At 37.8% G+C, this 17852-nt stretch overlaps 1 protein-coding gene across 6 annotated transcripts in view; it reads right to left on the reverse strand.

The window, feature by feature from the left end:
• Window positions 1-17852, reverse strand: part of KLHL2 (kelch like family member 2) — a 164368-nt gene that overhangs the window by 2003 nt on the left and 144513 nt on the right. For all 6 annotated transcript variants that reach the window (XM_006073200.3, XM_025268233.2, XM_025268236.2 and 3 more), the window contains 6 exons: window positions 15188-15305; window positions 5709-5906; window positions 5219-5320; window positions 3817-3945; window positions 3007-3147; window positions 727-870 (listed from right to left, as the gene is read on the reverse strand). In XM_006073200.3, coding sequence (XP_006073262.1) covers window positions 727-870; window positions 3007-3147; window positions 3817-3945; window positions 5219-5320; window positions 5709-5906; window positions 15188-15305 — 832 coding nt within the window. The remainder of the gene's footprint in view (window positions 1-726; window positions 871-3006; window positions 3148-3816; window positions 3946-5218; window positions 5321-5708; window positions 5907-15187; window positions 15306-17852) is intronic.

A 17852-nucleotide genomic window follows, 5' to 3' on the forward strand; every position in this document is an offset into this window, starting at 1 on the left:
CCGGCCAGGCTCCTCTGTCCATGGGATTTTTCAGACAATAATACTGAAGTGGGTTGCCATTTCCTCCTCCAGGGGGATTTTCCCAACCCAGGGATCGAAACTGTTTCCTGCATTGCAGGCAGATTCTTTACCCAGTGAGCTATCGGGGAAGCCCCCATATCTTTTAGATATCTGAGTAATTAAAGCCTTGCTACATAGTTAATTCCCTTCTACAATGGAAATATTTGTAATTTTGAATACAAATGACTGCTGCTGCTACTGCTGCTAAGTTGCTTCAGTCGTGTCTGACTTTGTGCGACTCCATAGACAGCAGCCCACCAGGCTCTGCCTGGATTCTCCAGGCAAGAACACTGGAGTGGGTTGCCATTTCCTTCTCCATTGTGTGAAAGTGAAAAGTGAAAGTGAAGTCACTCAGTCCTGTCCGACTCTTAGCGACCCCATGGACTGCAGCCCACCAGGCTCCTCCATCCATGGGATTTTCTAGGCAAGAGTACTGGAGTGGCTTGCCACTGCCTTCTCTGAATACAAATGACTACACAATGACAAAAGAATACTAGTACCTTATTTTAGAAAATACATATCTGACATTAATTATTTTGAGAATAAGAAGTAAGATATACTTTGAGAAAAGACTTTCTTCTTATATGAGAAAACCATTCTTAATGGAAAAATCATAATGATTTTGTATTATAATAGAAGACTGTAAGAAAACTGAACAATCATTACCTGCATAACTTCTCCCTGTGCTCATACAAGATGATACAACTGTCCATTTATCAGTTGTTGGGTTATAATATTCTACTGATGCCAAGTTACAGGAACCATCATCCCCTCCAACTACGTATAACAGACCATTAACTGCACAAACTCCTTTAAAAAAATTAAACAGAGAGAAAACAATTATTTTAAAAATTCGGATGACTATAAATGGCTCTGAACGTGTCTGGTCAAGTGATCCAGATATACTTACTTCTGTGTAAGAGGCAGGAAAAGAAGATGGGGGAAGCTGAAAAGAATTTCTTTATGCGAGGAATTTCTCTAATATCAACTGTAAGCTTCTATTCAAGTTACTTATATAGCAGTTGCTCTATATATGCATTATTTCATTTAATCTTCACAATAACCTTTATAGGCCAGAAACTATTTTATTTCCCACTTTATTAAAAACAGTAGAAAATTTAAAAGTCAAAGAAGTTTAGTAATTCTCCCAAAGTCAGCTTCTAAGGAAATCTTAAGGAAAAAGAGAAAATAATAAATATATATATTTGTAGAAGGTAAAAATGATTCTGAATTTTATTATACTGACTAGCTAATTATTTTATCTTCTTTAAAGGGAGAACAGTATTATTTATTTATTATGAGAATACTATGTTTTTTTCTTTTTTGGAAAAATTCAAAACCCCTAGAAAAGTACAAAGAAGAAAAGACCACCACTAATCTTGTACCACTTAGAATCCCGATCACTGAAATTTTGGCTCTTTTCTATGCATATATTCTCAGACTCTTTTTTAACCCCAAAGTAGCTCATGCTACATAAGCTACTTTTTACACACTCACACCAAACAATATATACCTGGATATTTCCTCAAATTAATAAATACATATTTATATTATTTTTAACGGCTGCACAATATTCCATGTATGCTGCTGCTGCTGCTGCTAAATCGCTTCAGTTGTGGCCAACTCTGTGCGACGCCATAGACGGCAGCCCACCAGGCTCCCCCGGTCCCTGGGATTCTCCAGGCAAGAACACTGGAGTGGGTTGCCATTTCCTTCTCTAATGCATGAAAGTGAAAAGTGAAAGTGAAGTCGCTCAGTCGTGTCCGACTCTTCGCGACCCCATGGACTGCAGCCTACCAGGCTCCTCCATCCATGGGATTTTCCAGGCAAGAGTACTGGAGTGGGGTGCCATTGCCTTCTCCGATTCCATGTATGATACTACCATAATTCATTTGTCTTTTACTTATAGATTTTTAAAGTTATTTTCAGCTTTCTTGCTCTTGTTGCAAATAAATTTCCTAATCCAGGAAGCACAAGCACATATGCTTTTGTAACTTCACATGTGCTGGGGCCCAGATTTGTGGGGTTTTACTAGTTTTGGACTATCCATAGCTGAGAGAGCTTTAGTACTTCACCTAGTACAACTGACTGGATGAGGTACAAGAGGTCAAGTGAATTATATATTTTGTTCTGCTGAGTGAGTTCTTGGAGTCCCACATACTTATCTTCCTTGGTGATCCCATTTAAAGTAAAGAGAAATAGGAAGAGCATTTCAGGGGTGTTGGAGGGTGCATCTTGCAACATCAATCAATGGTACACAGTGATTCTGAGAATCATCAGGATTATTTTGGATTATAGGACCTGGCATGAAGACAATGGCATTTTTAAGAAGATGAGCATTTCCCCAAAAGACTATTTAGCTATCCTGAATCTATTTTCCTATTTCCTATTTCTATTTCCCTTCCACGGATTTTCTTTTTAAAATAGTACTTCCCTGGTCTTGAAGACCTCAGGTTTCTTAAAATTGCTGTTGTTGTTGTTTTAGCTTTTCCATTCTCTAGAAACCCTGAACTGTATTAAATTGTGGTTGCCTTCTTTAGGCTTCCTCCCCAGATTCAGATAAACAACCAGCTTTTTAATCTGGTATAAGTATTTAGTTAACTAGACTAAAGTCCCTGAAAACTGGACTCCAAAATATGATACAGGCAGACATTCAAAAATGTCTGTGGTACAAAAGAATGAATTCAAGTTATCACATAGAGTTCTTTTTCTAACTTAGTATTTATGGTCATTACCAAAAAGTAGGCTCTGATGGAAGGATGACATTAAACCGCGTGCCCCACATCATGCTTGGCATTTACTGCCCACGATCATTGTGAGTTTCTGCCTTTACAGGGCAAATCTATTAGGAACTCAGATCAGTAGAAGAACAACGGAAATACACAGTGATACCAGTAAAACTCTGAATACAATTCAATACAAATTTCATAATCTTAAATTAGATACCTGCATTTCTTCTGCACATGTTCATATCTGCAACCTGTCTCCATGTGTTGGTGGCAGGATCATATACTTCAACACTTTTTCGTACTAAAGGGCCATCATGACCCCCTACAGCATACAATAAGTTGTTTAACACACCAACACCTATAAAACACAAAAAACCAACCTATAGTAGTAGAGTAAAAGGGTCAGGAAATTTGTAACATTTTAGGGTTTATTCAAATGACTTGTAAATAAAATTTCTGAAATTATTCATATTAAAAATCAAGATTAAAGCATTCAACCTAGAAAACAGAAATGAAAATAATTACAAATGAGAATCTTAGTAAGAACTATTGTTATTGTCAAATACAATAAAAACAATGTGTAGGTGAAAACAGAGAGGGAAGTCCTTTACAACAAAACCCTTTGAAAACAACTTTCATGATAAAAGGAAATCAGTATTAAGAGTATTAAATCTGTAAGAAATGGATATGAAGGGAGTTGATTATTAAGCAAGTTCTCCAATAAGCACTAAAAACAAAAACCTAAAAGTAATGCCAAACAATATGAATAATTAAATGAAACTGAAGAAGCCTTTAATACAGCACATGAGAAATTTTACAAAGTGAATTTAAGTGCATCTACCTACCACTCCACCTGTATAATGCAAAAGACATTTTAACAGTGTCACTAGAATCAGTATATACTTTCTGATAATATAAAGAGATGTCCAAAAAAAAAAAAAAAAAAAAAAGAGATGTCATTATTTCACTTGTTTAATTCTTTTCCATCATTTTTGTGTTTCAATTGCTGAATGAGGTTCCTATTCACCTGCTCCACTCCGTCTAGTGCTCATTTCCGCTATATAGGTCCACTCATTTGCCGTGGCACTGTAGCATTCTACTGTGCTGAGACACTGACGTGAAGCTCCATCATAACCCCCAACAGCATAGAGCAGACCTAAACATGGAATCACAAAGAAAGTCAAATTCATAAACAGCTATTTTTCTAAGTCATGAAATGTTGCATTTTCCTCCATGGTAGCAGAGTTGACCTTTAAAGTATTACTGATTTTTATGAACTATTTAAAATCTTGCCTAATGGTGATAGGTGGAGTTACCAAATCACATTATAAAGATCTGTAGAATATACATGATATTAATTTAACACTTTCATCAATAATCTGACAGAAAAGAAAGTATATTTATTATATCTTTGGATAACACTAATTGCTAAGTGAACAATATCCTAGAAAACCAAATTAAAGAGCAAAGTTATCTTGTATGTGTGTGTGTGTGCTCAGTTGTGTCTGACTCTTACAACCTCATGGACTGTAGCCCGTCAAGCTCCTCTGTCCATGGGATTTCCCAGGCAAGAATACTGGAGTGGGTTGCCATTTTAAAAAAGTAATATTAAGAGTCAGTACAGTATACAATGAAATTATTATTTGCTAATAAAAAGAAATGAGGTATTGGTAAATGCTACAGCACGAATAAACCCTGAACATTATGCCAAGTCAAAGAAGCCAGCTGCAAAAGGACAATATACTCTATAATTTCATTAATATGAAAATGTCCGTAAGTGGAAAATTTATACAGAGACAGGAATGTAGGGTAGTGTTTGCCAAGGGCTGGGAGGATATGGGTGATAACTGAGGGCAATAGGGTTGCTTTGGGGGTAATAAAAATGTTCTAAAATGAACTGTTATGACAGATGCACACCAAATTGTACACTTTAATGAGTGAAATGTATTGTATGTGAATTAAAATACAATACATCTGGTTTAAAAAAAAAGTCAGTGCAGAGAATTATACCCACCATGGAGAGGTAGGTGGGAAGCCACAAATCTGCCCAACGAGTAAAAAAACTCATACTTACAGCGCTAATTCTTTGGGGGAACAAAGTAGCATATACACAAATAACTGTGGCAACCCATCACTTAAAAGTTAAACAGCCCTTCTCTAGATGTAAAAGTTCATATTCATGCCATCTGGTTTGCTTCCCAAATGATTATACTAAGATCAGTTAATAATTTTACATACGTTATACAAAGAGATGAGAAAAAGAGGGAGGGAGGACAGACAGAGGCCAGGGGGCAGGCAAAAAAGGACAACTAACATTTCATAATAACCACTGTATGTTTCCCTTTTAAAATCATTTGCTTGCCCATTTAGAAAACTGGGGTCTGGATTACTGGAAAAAACACTCTTAACCACCAGAAAGTTGCCCGCACCTCCAACAACACCGACACCCACACTGCTCCTCCTGGTGTTCATGGGAGCCACGTGGAACCACTCGTTAGACTTGATGTTGTATGCTTCCACGGAGGACAGCCCTGTAATGAACAAAGCACAATGTGCTTCATCTCCTCCTCAGGTTCCTTATATATACATTAGGGAAATACTTCAGTTGCATTAAAATGGGCTAACATCCAATTATATGATGAAGATAAATAATTTCTTTTCTAGAGAACACCTACACAAGAGACTGACACTCACTGGCTTTTTAAACTTGAGAAGATGACTGATACTGAAGCATGAGAAAAACATATACTCAGCACTCTTAACATCATTTAAAGGAATTCTGGATGAAAATTTTAAACTTATGTTTATAATACCTAGTAAAACACTCAACTCACTCCTAACTATGCCAGGCCTTGTTCCATAAATATGATTGCTATGTTAATTTCTAACAGTAATTTAGAAAAGATGAAAGAAAATTGCCTGTACTCCCGTCAAAGCCTCCCACCGCATATAACAGTCCATTCAACACAGCAGCCCCCAGAGTGCTTCTCCGGTCTCGCATGTTAGCAACGCTGGTCCACTGATCTTTCACAGGGTCATAAGAATCCACAGTGCGGACCCTCAAGGAACCATTAAAGCCACCAACAGCAAAAACGAGTCCGGCCATGTAAACCATCCCTGCAAAAGAAAAAAAGCAGTTAATAGTGAGTGTGCAACTCAACTGCTGCTGCTGCTGCTGCTAAGTCACTTCAGTCATGTTTGACTCTGTGCAACCCCATAGACGGCAGCCCACCAGGCTCCCCCATCCCTGGGATTCTCCAGGCAAGAACACTGACACCACCTAAAGACTGCATTCCAAACAGTCTAAAACTGTTGTCCGATTTTAAGTTCCCCTAAGGAGAAGCTTGGCTGAATAGGTCCTAAGAAACACTATTCGTTAGTGAGAATACAGAACAACTAGATTGTGCTCCTTTCTGCTATGAAAAAATGCAACGGCATGGGGTGAGGTATTACTTTGACTCCTGACTTTTTCAAAGATATACACAGACTTAAACAATGAGCAAGAATTTTCCAACCAACTGAACATGTTTATATTTAATTTGCATAATGTGCTTCTAGTTTATCATGTTAGTGGGCTAAATCTGGGGTTAGCAAATTATAGCCAGTAGGCTATTACAGTAGAAGCTCACTGAGCTGAGAATGATTTTTACACTTTTAAATGGTTGAAAAGCAGTCAAGAAGAAAAGAATATTTCATAATACACGAAAAGTTACATAAAATTAAAATTTTAGTATCCATAAATAAAGTTTTATTGGAACACAGCTCCAGGCATTCATCATGCTGCTTTCAACTATGGTAGCATTTGATTAGTTGTGACAAAGATTATATAACCCACACAGCCACAAATACCTGCTCTCTGGTCCTTTAAGAAAAAGTTTGCTAGCCCCTGGGCTAGTGAGGTGCTAGGGGGTCCCTAGGTTGAGAAACTAAATTGCAGACTCTGGATTTCACCACTTCTTCACCTTCCCAAACTTTTTCGTGCTGCTGTCCTGTTCTGAGAAGTTCCTCTTCAAGTTGAAAATCCCAATGAAAGTTCCATATTTTCTATGAGGCCTTCCCTAAACCACTAATCCTGAGGGGATTATCACTAACTCCTGAACCACTAGAGCAAATAACATCTATTTCAAGGTTAATAAATCTTACACACTTTGCAGTATCATTGTAAAACATTCTTCAAAATATCTGATCAAGTGCTCTTCAAAGGGGCATGAAAATACAGACAGACTGGAACTGTCACAAGTCAGAAGAGATTAAGAAAATATGACAACTAAATGCAATATTACAAGGATCAAAATGGCAAAGCAGGAGGAAATGGAGCTCATCTCACCCACAAATGCATCAAACATGCATCTACATGTGGAACAACTCTCACAGAAAACTGACTGGAAACTGGCAAGAGATCTCTTTTACAACCAAAGCTGCAAGGAAGGTTTCCATGTAACCAAGGAGGATGTGGGGAAAAAAGGCATTCAGGACAGGCCTAACACACCTGACAGGGAACTGTAAAGAAGGAAAGGTTCACATGGGCAGGACCTCGTCCTGGGGAGCCCCCCTTGCTTGCTGCAAGGTCTTCTAGGAAAGAGAGAGGGGCTGGAGGTGTTACAGATGTGGGTTCCTGGACTCTCTAAGCAACAGAAATTGGTAAGAGGCCAGATCAGGAATTCAGGCAGGCCTGAATATGTGGGATATGTGCTTAGCAAAAGGGAGCAAAAACAAACAACAGGCTCCCTTGCTCACTCCCTGAAGAGAGGAGAGCTGATTTCTTAAATGGTGTGAAGATGAGAGAGGATTGGTGGGCTGCACAGGGCATGTGACTTAGATGGTCTGCCTACCCCTTGGTAGTGTTGTGTGCAGGACCCTCCTTTTGCTCCCAGCATGTCAGACGTGGCAGTTGTGTTTTAGCCTTGTTCATAAGTGCCCTGACTATGCATGTGTGAAGTGGGCTTCCCTCATAGCTCAGTCAGTAAAGAATCTGCCTGCAATGCAGGAGACCTGGGTTCTATTCCTGGGTCAGGAACATCCCCTGGAGAAGAAAATGGCAACCCACTTCAATATTCTTTCCTGGAGAATGCTATGGACAGAGGAGCCTGTTAGGCTTCAGTCCATGGGGTCACAAGAGTTGGACGTGACTTAGCAACTAAACTACCACCAGAGTTTCTTTATATTCTGCTGCTAAGGGTGTTTCCAGATACAAGGACTACAGTAAAGGATGCCATGTCCCAGGTCCCAGTCTGTCTCAAAGTGGCCAGGTCTTTGCTCTTGAGGAGTGTATGGGTGCTGGTTTATTAGCAATCAGAGCAGAGACACCCTGGAGCTGATTGCCACAACCTCACCATGCTTCCCTGTCTAAATTAAAATGCACAATGGGTGGGGATGCTAGTACGCATAGCAGCTAGATGCTGAATCTTGGGCAGATGGGCCCAGGTTGAGGACTCAGTCTATCTGCATGGAGACAGCTTGGAAGGCCTTGTGTATGGCCTTATTGAATCTCAGAGCCCACTGTCAGTACTCACACCGTGAGGGCAGGTCCAGCCCCAGCAGACACTCTTGGTGTATACACTGGGTGACACCACAGAAACACATGAAACAGAAACACAGAAACAGCCCCTGGGGAGGAGTACACAGGGGTTCCTTTTCTGGATGGAGCACTCTGGTTCTGCCCATCTGACACTGAAGCTTGGAGCCAGATCTAAAGCAGATAGGTCCTGGGAGAGGCCTGTCACAGAGGCAGCCCAAGTATCAGCAGCAGCACAACCATCTTGATTCCTGCAGCTACAGCACCCTGGCCCCGAGCACCAGCCCACTCCATACCACATACCATAGCCTAGCAATAGATCTGGGATGAACGCCATGGAGAAAGGGACATGACCATGGGCTGTTTCTAGGCAGAACCACAAATGACTGCACAGGGGTTCACACTGTGACCATATGGTCCTCACTTGCTTCTAGAGCTCACTTCCTTTGGGACAGAGCAAGGGCAACGGTGCCATATTGAGCCTGAGACTCAGGGCTTCTACTCAAACAACGGGGGGGGGGGGGCGCAGATCCAGCCCCTGACAAGGCTGTGACAGCCAAGAAGAAAAGAGGAGGCCCCACTCAACATCTAGAGCAGGTTCTGGACACAACAACTCCAATCACATCTCCTTATCAAGGGTTAACAGCCAGCACATTCTGAGGAGAGATGTGGCTGGCATACAGACCAGAAACAGCCCTCACACCAAAAATATTGAACTTACACAGTCTACACAGGGATTTGACAGCTCTCTGTGTATGTGCTTCATTGCATTCGACTCTTAGTGTCTCCACAGATTATAGCCCACCAGGCTCCTTTGTCCATGGGATTTTCCCAGCAAGAATACAGCAATGGGTTGCCATTTCCTCTTTTAGGGGATCTTCCCAAGCCAGGGATTGAACCTGAGTCTCCTGCATGGCAGGCAGATTCTTTACTGCTGAGCCACTGGGGAAATCCTAATAAGTACATACCTATTAATAATTACTTCAAATGTCAATGGACTAATCAAAAGACATATAGATTGGCAGACTGAACGACAACAATAAAAAATATAACAAGAAATTACACTGTGTTGCCTACAAAGAGACCCACTTCAGTGTGAGGGACACAGAGATTTAAAGCGAAAAGATGAAAAAAGATACTTCATGCAAATGGAAATGACAAGAAAGGAGAGGTTGTAATACTCATATAAGACAAAATAGATTTTAAAAGTCCTAACAAAAGACACAGAAGGACATTATTTAATAATAAAGGGATCAATATTGGAAGAGGATACATGTACCCAATATAAAATTAAAAAAAAAAATACTAACAGGCATAAAGGAAGAAATTGACAGGAATATAATAATAGTAGGAAAATTTAATACCCCACTGCTATCAATGGACAGACATTCCAGACAAAAAAATTAATAAGGAAAGAGGGACCATAAATAATACAACATATTAGTTGGATTTAACTGATATCTATAGGACACTACATCCAAAAATACCCAAGTAAAACATTACATTTTTTTGAAGTGTGCACAGACCGTTCTCTAGGATACACCATACACTAGGTCACAAAACAAGCCTCAACAAATTTAAGAGGACAGAAATTATTTCATGTATCTTTTCTGACCACAATAGTGTAAAACTAGAAATCAACTACAGAAAGAAAACAGAGGAAAAAATGAACATATGGAGATGAAACAACATGCTACTAAAAAACCAATGGGTCAATGATGGACTCAAATAAGAAATCAGAAAATGCCTTGACTCAAAGGACAATGATAACACAACCTTCCATCCTATGGGATGAAGTAAAAGCAGTTCTACAAGAGAAGTTCATAGCTATAAAGGCATTCCTCAAGGAAAAATTCAAACAACCTAACCTACCAACTAAAAGAATTAGGACAAGAAGAATAAACAAAACTCAAGGTTAGCAGAAAGAAAAACAACAAATATTAGAGAGGAAATAAAGAAAATGAAGATTAAAAAGAAAAACAACAGAAAAGATCAATAAAGCCAAGAGCTGGTTTTTAGAAAAGATAAGAAAAAATCAACAAACCTCTAGTTAGGCTCAACAAGAAGAGAGCAAATCCAAATAAACAAAGAAGTAAAAGAAGAGAAATAACAACCACAGAAATACAAAAAAATAAAATAAAATCATTAGAATACTGTGAACACTTACATAATGACAATCTGGACAGCCTAGAAGAAATGGAAAAGTTTCAAGAAACGTGTTGCTGTTTAGTCGGTAAGTCATGTCCAACTCTGGTGGACTATATGTAGCCCACCAGGTTCCTCTGTCCATGAGATTTCCCAAGCAAGAATACTGGAGTGGGCCGCCATTTCCTTCTCCAGGGGATCTTCCCAACACAAGGACTGAACCCACATCTCCTGCATTACAGGCGGATTCTTTACCACTGAGCCACCTGGAAAGCTCAGCCAAAACTGAAGGAAGAGATAACAATAGAATCTGTAATAAAAACAACTCCCTGCAAGCAAAAGTCCAGGACCATACAGCTTATCTGTGTTCCTCAAACTATTTCAAAGTGAGGAATACTTCCAAAGTTATCCTATGAAGGCACCATCATCCTGATACCAAAACTAGACAAAGATACTACAAAAAAGAGAAAATTACAGACCAGTATCTCTGAAGAATATTGATGCAAAATTATTCAACAGAATATTAGCAAACCAAATCCAGCAATACAGAGAAAGGATCATATTGATGTTGCATTCATTCCAGGTTAAAAAAGATGGTTCAAGATAAGTAAATCAATCAATATGATACACCATTTAACAAAAGGAACCAAAAAAACCTAGATGATCATATCAACAGACACAAAGAAAGTATTTAATAAAATTCAACATCTACTCATGACAAAAAATCTCATTAAAGTGCGTATAAAGGGAACATATCTCAAAATAATAAAAGTCATTTATGACAAATCCATAGCAAACATAATACTCAACAGTGAAAAGCTGGAAAACTTCCTGCTAAATTCAGGAAGAAGACAAGGATGCCCACTTTTACTGCTTCTGCTCAATACTGTATTGGAAGTCCTAGTCTTATCAGTCTGACAAGAAATAAAATGTATCCAAATAGGAAGAAAAGAGGTAGAACTGTCATTATTTGCACATGATGTGACATTCTCTATAGAGAACTCTTAAGACTCCACAAACAACTATTAGAACTATTAAATAAACTCAACAACATGGCAGGATACAAGATTAATACACAGAAATTTGTTGCATTCCTTTACACAAACAATGAAACACCAGAAAAACAAAGTTTAAAAGATAAGTCCCATTTGAAATTCTAACAACCTAGGAATAAGCGTAACCAAGGAGGTGGAAGATCTACATGCTGAAAACTATAAAACAACAATGAAGGAAACTGGAGATGATTCAGAATTGGAAAGAAATCTCTTGCTCTTACAAAAATAATATTGCTAAAATGACCATACAATTTACAGGTTAAATGCAATCTGTAATACTCAGGACAGTTTTCAGAGAACTAGAACAAACAATACTAAAACTTATATGGAACTATAAATGACCCAGAAATGCCAAAGAAATACTGAGGAAAAAGAATAAAGATGGAGGTATAACTCTTCTAGACATCACACAAAACTACAAAGCTACAGTAAACAAAACACTATGGTAATGGTACAAAAACAGACATATAGATCAATGGAAGAGAACAGAGAGCCCAGAAACAGCCACATACCTATGGTCAATTAATCCAACAAAGGAGACAAGACAAAGCAATAGAAAAGAGACAGTCTCTTCAACAAGTAGTGTTGGGAAAGCTAAACAGCCACATGTAAATCAATGAAATTAGAACACTCCCTCATACCACCTACAAAAATAAACAAAAATGGTTTAAAACCAAAATGCAAGACATGTTATGCCTGGAAGAAAAAACAGGCAAAACATTCTTGGAAATAAATCACAGCAATATTTTCTTAGAGCAGTCTGCCAAGGCAAAAGAAATAAGAGCAAATAACAACAACAGGACCTCAGTTCAGTTCAGTTCACTCGCTCAGTCGTGTCCGACTCTTTGTGACCCCAGGAATCTCAGCACGCCAGGCCTCCCTGCCCATTACCAAATCCCGGAGTTCACTCAAACTCATGTCCATTGAGTTGGTGATGCCATCCAGCCATCTCATCCTCTGTTGTCCCCTTCTCCTCCTGCCCCCAATCCCTCCCAGCATCAGGGTCTTTTCCAATGAGTCAACTCTTTGCATGAGGTGGCCAAAACTTTAAAATTTTGATTTTTAAGGAATCAAAGGAAACCATCACAAACACAATCACAGCAAAGAAAACCATCAACAAAATGAAAAGGCAACCTATGGAATGGGAGAAAACATTTCCAAGTGATGCAACTGACAAGGGGTTAATATCTCAAATATACAAACCACTCATACAAGTCAATACAAAAAGAACAAAAATCAACCCAATCAGAAAATGGGCAGAAGACCTAAATAGACATTTCTCCAAAGATAAATAGATGTCCAAACAGGCACATGAAAAGATGTTCAACATCTGAGATTATCAGAGAAATGCAAATCAAAACCACAGTGAAGTATTACCTCACAGTGGTCAGATGGCTTCATCAAAATATCTACAAATGATAAATGCTGGAAAGGACGTGAAGAAAAGGGAACCTTCCTACGCTATTGGTGGGAATGTAAATTGGTATAGCCACTGTGGAAAATGGTATGGAGTTTTCTTTAAAAAACTAAAAATGCAAACTACAATATGATCCAGCAATCCCCATCCTGGGCATATATCTGGAAAAGATGAAAATTGTGATTTGTAAAGGTACATGCACTCAATGCTCAGAGTAGCACTATTTACAATAGCAAAGACATGGAAACAAACCAAGTGTCCACCAACAGATGATTGGTTTAATGTGTGTTACACATACACTGGAATATTACTCTGTCATAACAAAGAACGAAATACTACCATTTGCAGCAACATGGATGAACCTAGATAATATCATACAGAGGTAAGTCAGAAGACAAATACTATGTGACATCGCATATGTGGAGTCTAAAACATGATACAAACAAATCTACATACAAAACAGACTCACAGACACAGAAAACAAACTTATGGCTACCAAAGGGAAAACGGGGAAAGGAATAAATTAGAAGTGTAGGATTAACACATACATACTACTACACATAAGGTAGATAAGCAACAAGGATTTACTGTATTCAATATCTTGCAATAATGTATAATGGAAAATAGTCTTAAGATAAACATAAGTGAATCATTTTGCTATATACCTGAAACTAACACAATATTGTAAATCAACTATATTTACTTCAATTATAAATACATGCATGCATGCAATGTGAGGTCTTGAAACAGAATAGAAACATTAACACAAAAAATTGTAAAATACAGTAAGCCTGTAGCTTAGGTAATAGTAATATACCAATACTGATTTCTTAAGTTTTGAGAACTATCACAGCTATATAATATATTAATACTACGAATTATACACACAAATAATTTTTAAGTAAGGCTTTTCTATACAAGAAAGAAATCCATAAGTACAAGGACAAAAGTCTGATGGTACAGGAACACATAGAAAGTAATAGTGTTACATGGCAAAAACAACACAAAAATAATGCAAATAAAGTCAAAAGATTAATACAAATAAATATTCACACCACAACTGACAGGAAAAAAGGGCCATTCTCCTTAACATATAAAATCAATAATAAAACAATGGCAAAAATCATGAAACCATGAACTGACCATTTAGAAAGATGTTTAACTTTCCTCAAAATAGAAGTACAAACTAGATGTGAAAGAATTTTTCACCTACCAGCTTGCAAAACTCAAACACTTAATTATAAGGTGTTACAGGGGCTCCCCTGATAGCTCAGTTGGTAAAGAATCCACCTGAAATGCGGGAGATCTGGGTTCAATCCCTGGGTTCGGAAGTCTGGAGAATTCCATGGACTATATACAGTCCATGGGGTTGCAAAGAGTTGGACACGACTGAGTAACTTTCACTTTCATAGGGTATGTAGGGAAATTAGTACCTTTATATTTACTGTTAGTGGAAGTAATAATTAGTATATCTTAAGATACCCTTTTAATAATTATTCCATTTCTAGAGTTTTATCCAACTTAAATCTATTAGCACACATACATAATGATATATGTATAAGGAATTGCAGCACTGTTCATAAAGAAAGATTAAAAACAATTTTAATGTTCAATTAAAAACTAGTAAAAATTATACTACATCCAGAACCCCTCCTCCCACATACTAGACAGCTATAAAGGAATGAGTTAAATCTATGATCTTATATAACAAGCTCCAGGATGTACTGTTAAAGGACTACCACAACAGAAATGTTCTGTTATGCTTACAACTCATTTTGCTATGGGAGACATGAATTTACAGATCCAGGTTTGAGTCTCAGAAAGAATTCTTAGAAATTGCAAACATCTTTTTCTGATTGCAGTTTTGGCTAAACTAAGGTCCATTTCAACAAATGCTTGAAAAGCAGATGCCTGGAAGAAAGCAACTGTGGCTTATAGCTAAGTTAGAAATTTCTTAGCAATAAGTGTCCCAAGCTAAAGAACTGCTTCTCAATACTTCAACAAAGGTAACCAGGAAAATATCCAGCAAATTGTTAGCTACTCCACCTTACATTAGAATCAGAAAAATAAGTAAATTAAAGAAAGAAGCTGCTAACTCCATCAATGTCTTGTGAGTTGTATGAGGCTCCTGAATAACTGTTTAATCACATAGCTATTTTAATCAAAGTTTTTCCAATAAAGATTCTTCTAGTTAGTAAGATAAGACCTGAGAGGAAACTTCCAATGACCCAGCAATAGGGAAATGATCACAATGCATCATGCTTACCTGCCCTACATCTCCTAGAAGGCAATTCTGCTACTTGGTGCCATCGCTCTTCTTTGAAGTCATAGCATTCCACACTTCGAATAGCCTTTGGTGCTTGGCCCCCAACCACCACCATTAACTGCAAGGGCAGAAGTATAAGCACTTGAACAAATAACTACTGCATACTCAGGGATTTAAAATGTCTTACTGACACAAAGACAATGACATGGAGAGTATTAGGATGAAGATGGTAGGGTGAGCTCGGGGAAAACAACCACCTAATAAACATTTAATAAACATCACCAAGGGGGCACACATATGTTAGAACTACAATTCTATTTTCTAGCACATTTAGTCAAAAATAAGGATATCAGAAACTAAAATAAGTTTCTGATCCTTCAAGCAAAAGCAGTATTTAAGCCAAAAACAGCAGGCAATCAGCACTGGCAAGGCTGCAGTCATAGGGCTTGCTAAAAACTAGATCCCAGCTTTGTAATGACTAGGGATTAGATCTCCACAACCTAGGAGAGCAGACAAAAGTGAAATTTATGTTAGTGGGTAGATGAGGTGAAAAGGACAGTATGGTATTAAAAGAAAGACGGAAGAAGAAGAAAAAAAACTAGTGAAAAAGGAGCACTAATTAAATTTAAATTCACGAGGGAGTACAGATTCCTAGATATCAAGTAAAGAGATCTCCATGGATGTCCCACAAATAAAATAAACAAGAGGCCAGATAATGGAGATACTAGAAATCATAACAAATGAATGAGCAGAGAATAAATGAGGTCAACTCAATTCACCAACTATTTATTAAGTGTCTATCATCTGTGTTTAATCAGAACTGTGCTAAGGTGTTCTACATAAGAAATATAAGACATGGTCTCTATCCCTAAGAGCTTATAGATTTCACTAGGGAGACAAGATTCTAAAGTAGTTCAAGAATAATATACAATTATATATGATTATAGACATTAACTGCTATTCCTGATCAGAAATGTAGCCATAATTTAGTGAAAACTTCCTGGAGCAGGGAGAACCTTTAGAGATAGATGGGATTTAGCAATAGATGTGTTTGTCTTTTAATGAATATAAATAAGCACACTGAGCACTCTTTGGATAGCTGTCAATTCAGAAGAATGTACAAGTCAATGATGTCACAAGTAGAACACTGTAAAGAACGGCAGGGACATTTCAAGCAGAAAGTTAGATAAGCACAGGAAAAAGAATGTTCAAAAGAAACAAAAACTCAAACAGAAGATGGAATGATTCATAGACACAAAAAGGGGAAGTTTGCACCTTGACTGAGCAATGATCTACTTGTACTTAAAACTATAGAAAAGATGGGTACACAGAAATCAAAGTAAGTCCTATTTCCAAAAAGAAGCTTATTCTAGTAATTTACAGGAAAGGAGAAAGAATTTTAAAGGTCTTAAAAAGAAGATCGGATACAGCACAAATATTTAAGTTTTTTCAGACCTGTCATTCCCCTAGTGTTGAATGCAAATAAATAAAATACAGAATTAATGAAGAAAATCTGCATTACCCTTTCTTACTATTCTTAAAGGAAAAAGAGGAGGGGGAAAAGTTGTGAAATCACAGAGGTGCAACAGACAGTAAGATCAATCCTGTATCTAGGGATCTATAGAAGATCTATCTGTGCTTAAAGTTTTAAACTCTGCCCAGCAGTTACACAATAGTTAGAAGAGGCTTGGTTAACATCTGATGAAGATCAGTTAAAAAAAAAATCTCTAAAGGGAATACTTTTCAAAAAATCCTTGAGAAACATAATAGTTGAATAGATTTCATGATTTGCAACTATGAATCTTATGATTTCCATGCAACAGTTCACTTCTTGTAGATCAAAATGGGAAGGGAAAATGTGCTACTGATTACAGAGAAAGGTAGTAATATCTGTCCTTTACTCACCCAAGAGAAGTAAAATGGGTTGAGGATTTGGAACTCTGAAAATCAGAGATAACCAGGAAAGGAAGAATGTATAATGGGAAGACGAGAGCAGGGATATTTGTATGAGATCAAGAGACAGTGCTACTACCATCAAAAATGTGTCATGACTCTGACATCCCAATTGTTTGTAACAGACAGCTGGTTTCACATGAGAAACACCATACTTATGCTGCTGGTGCTAAGTTACTTCAGTCGTGTCCGACTCTGTGCGACCCCAGACACGGCAGCCCAGCAGGCTCCCCCGTCCCTGGGATTCTCCAGGCAAGAACACTGGAGTGGGTTGCCATTTCCTTCTCCAATGCATGAAACTGAAAAGTGAAAGTGAAATCGCTCAGTCGTGTCCGACCCTCAGCGACCCCATGGACTGCAGCCTACCAGGCTCCTCCGTCCATAGGATTTTCCAGGCAAGAGTACTGGAGTGGGGTGCCATTGCCTTCTCCGACTTATTATGCTAATATAAAGGAATTGAAAACTATGAAGACATGTGTATGGAAAAGTTAAATATGACATATTTAAGGAAGGTAAGATATAGGGAATTCGTTATACAAAATCAAGTGAGCATTCTGAAATGTAGATCAATTAAACTTTGTTCTTTCATTTTCTTCACCTATTAAATATTAGTTTAGTTTAAATTGCCTCCTGAAATATCAAATTTAGATATCCTGGGTAAAATAAAGAAAAATAGACAGAAATAACATGATAGCATTTACAAAAATACAGA

Source organism: Bubalus bubalis, chromosome 17 (assembly GCF_019923935.1).
Source record: "Bubalus bubalis isolate 160015118507 breed Murrah chromosome 17, NDDB_SH_1, whole genome shotgun sequence".
In the NCBI taxonomy this organism is placed as follows: Eukaryota; Metazoa; Chordata; class Mammalia; order Artiodactyla; family Bovidae; genus Bubalus; species Bubalus bubalis.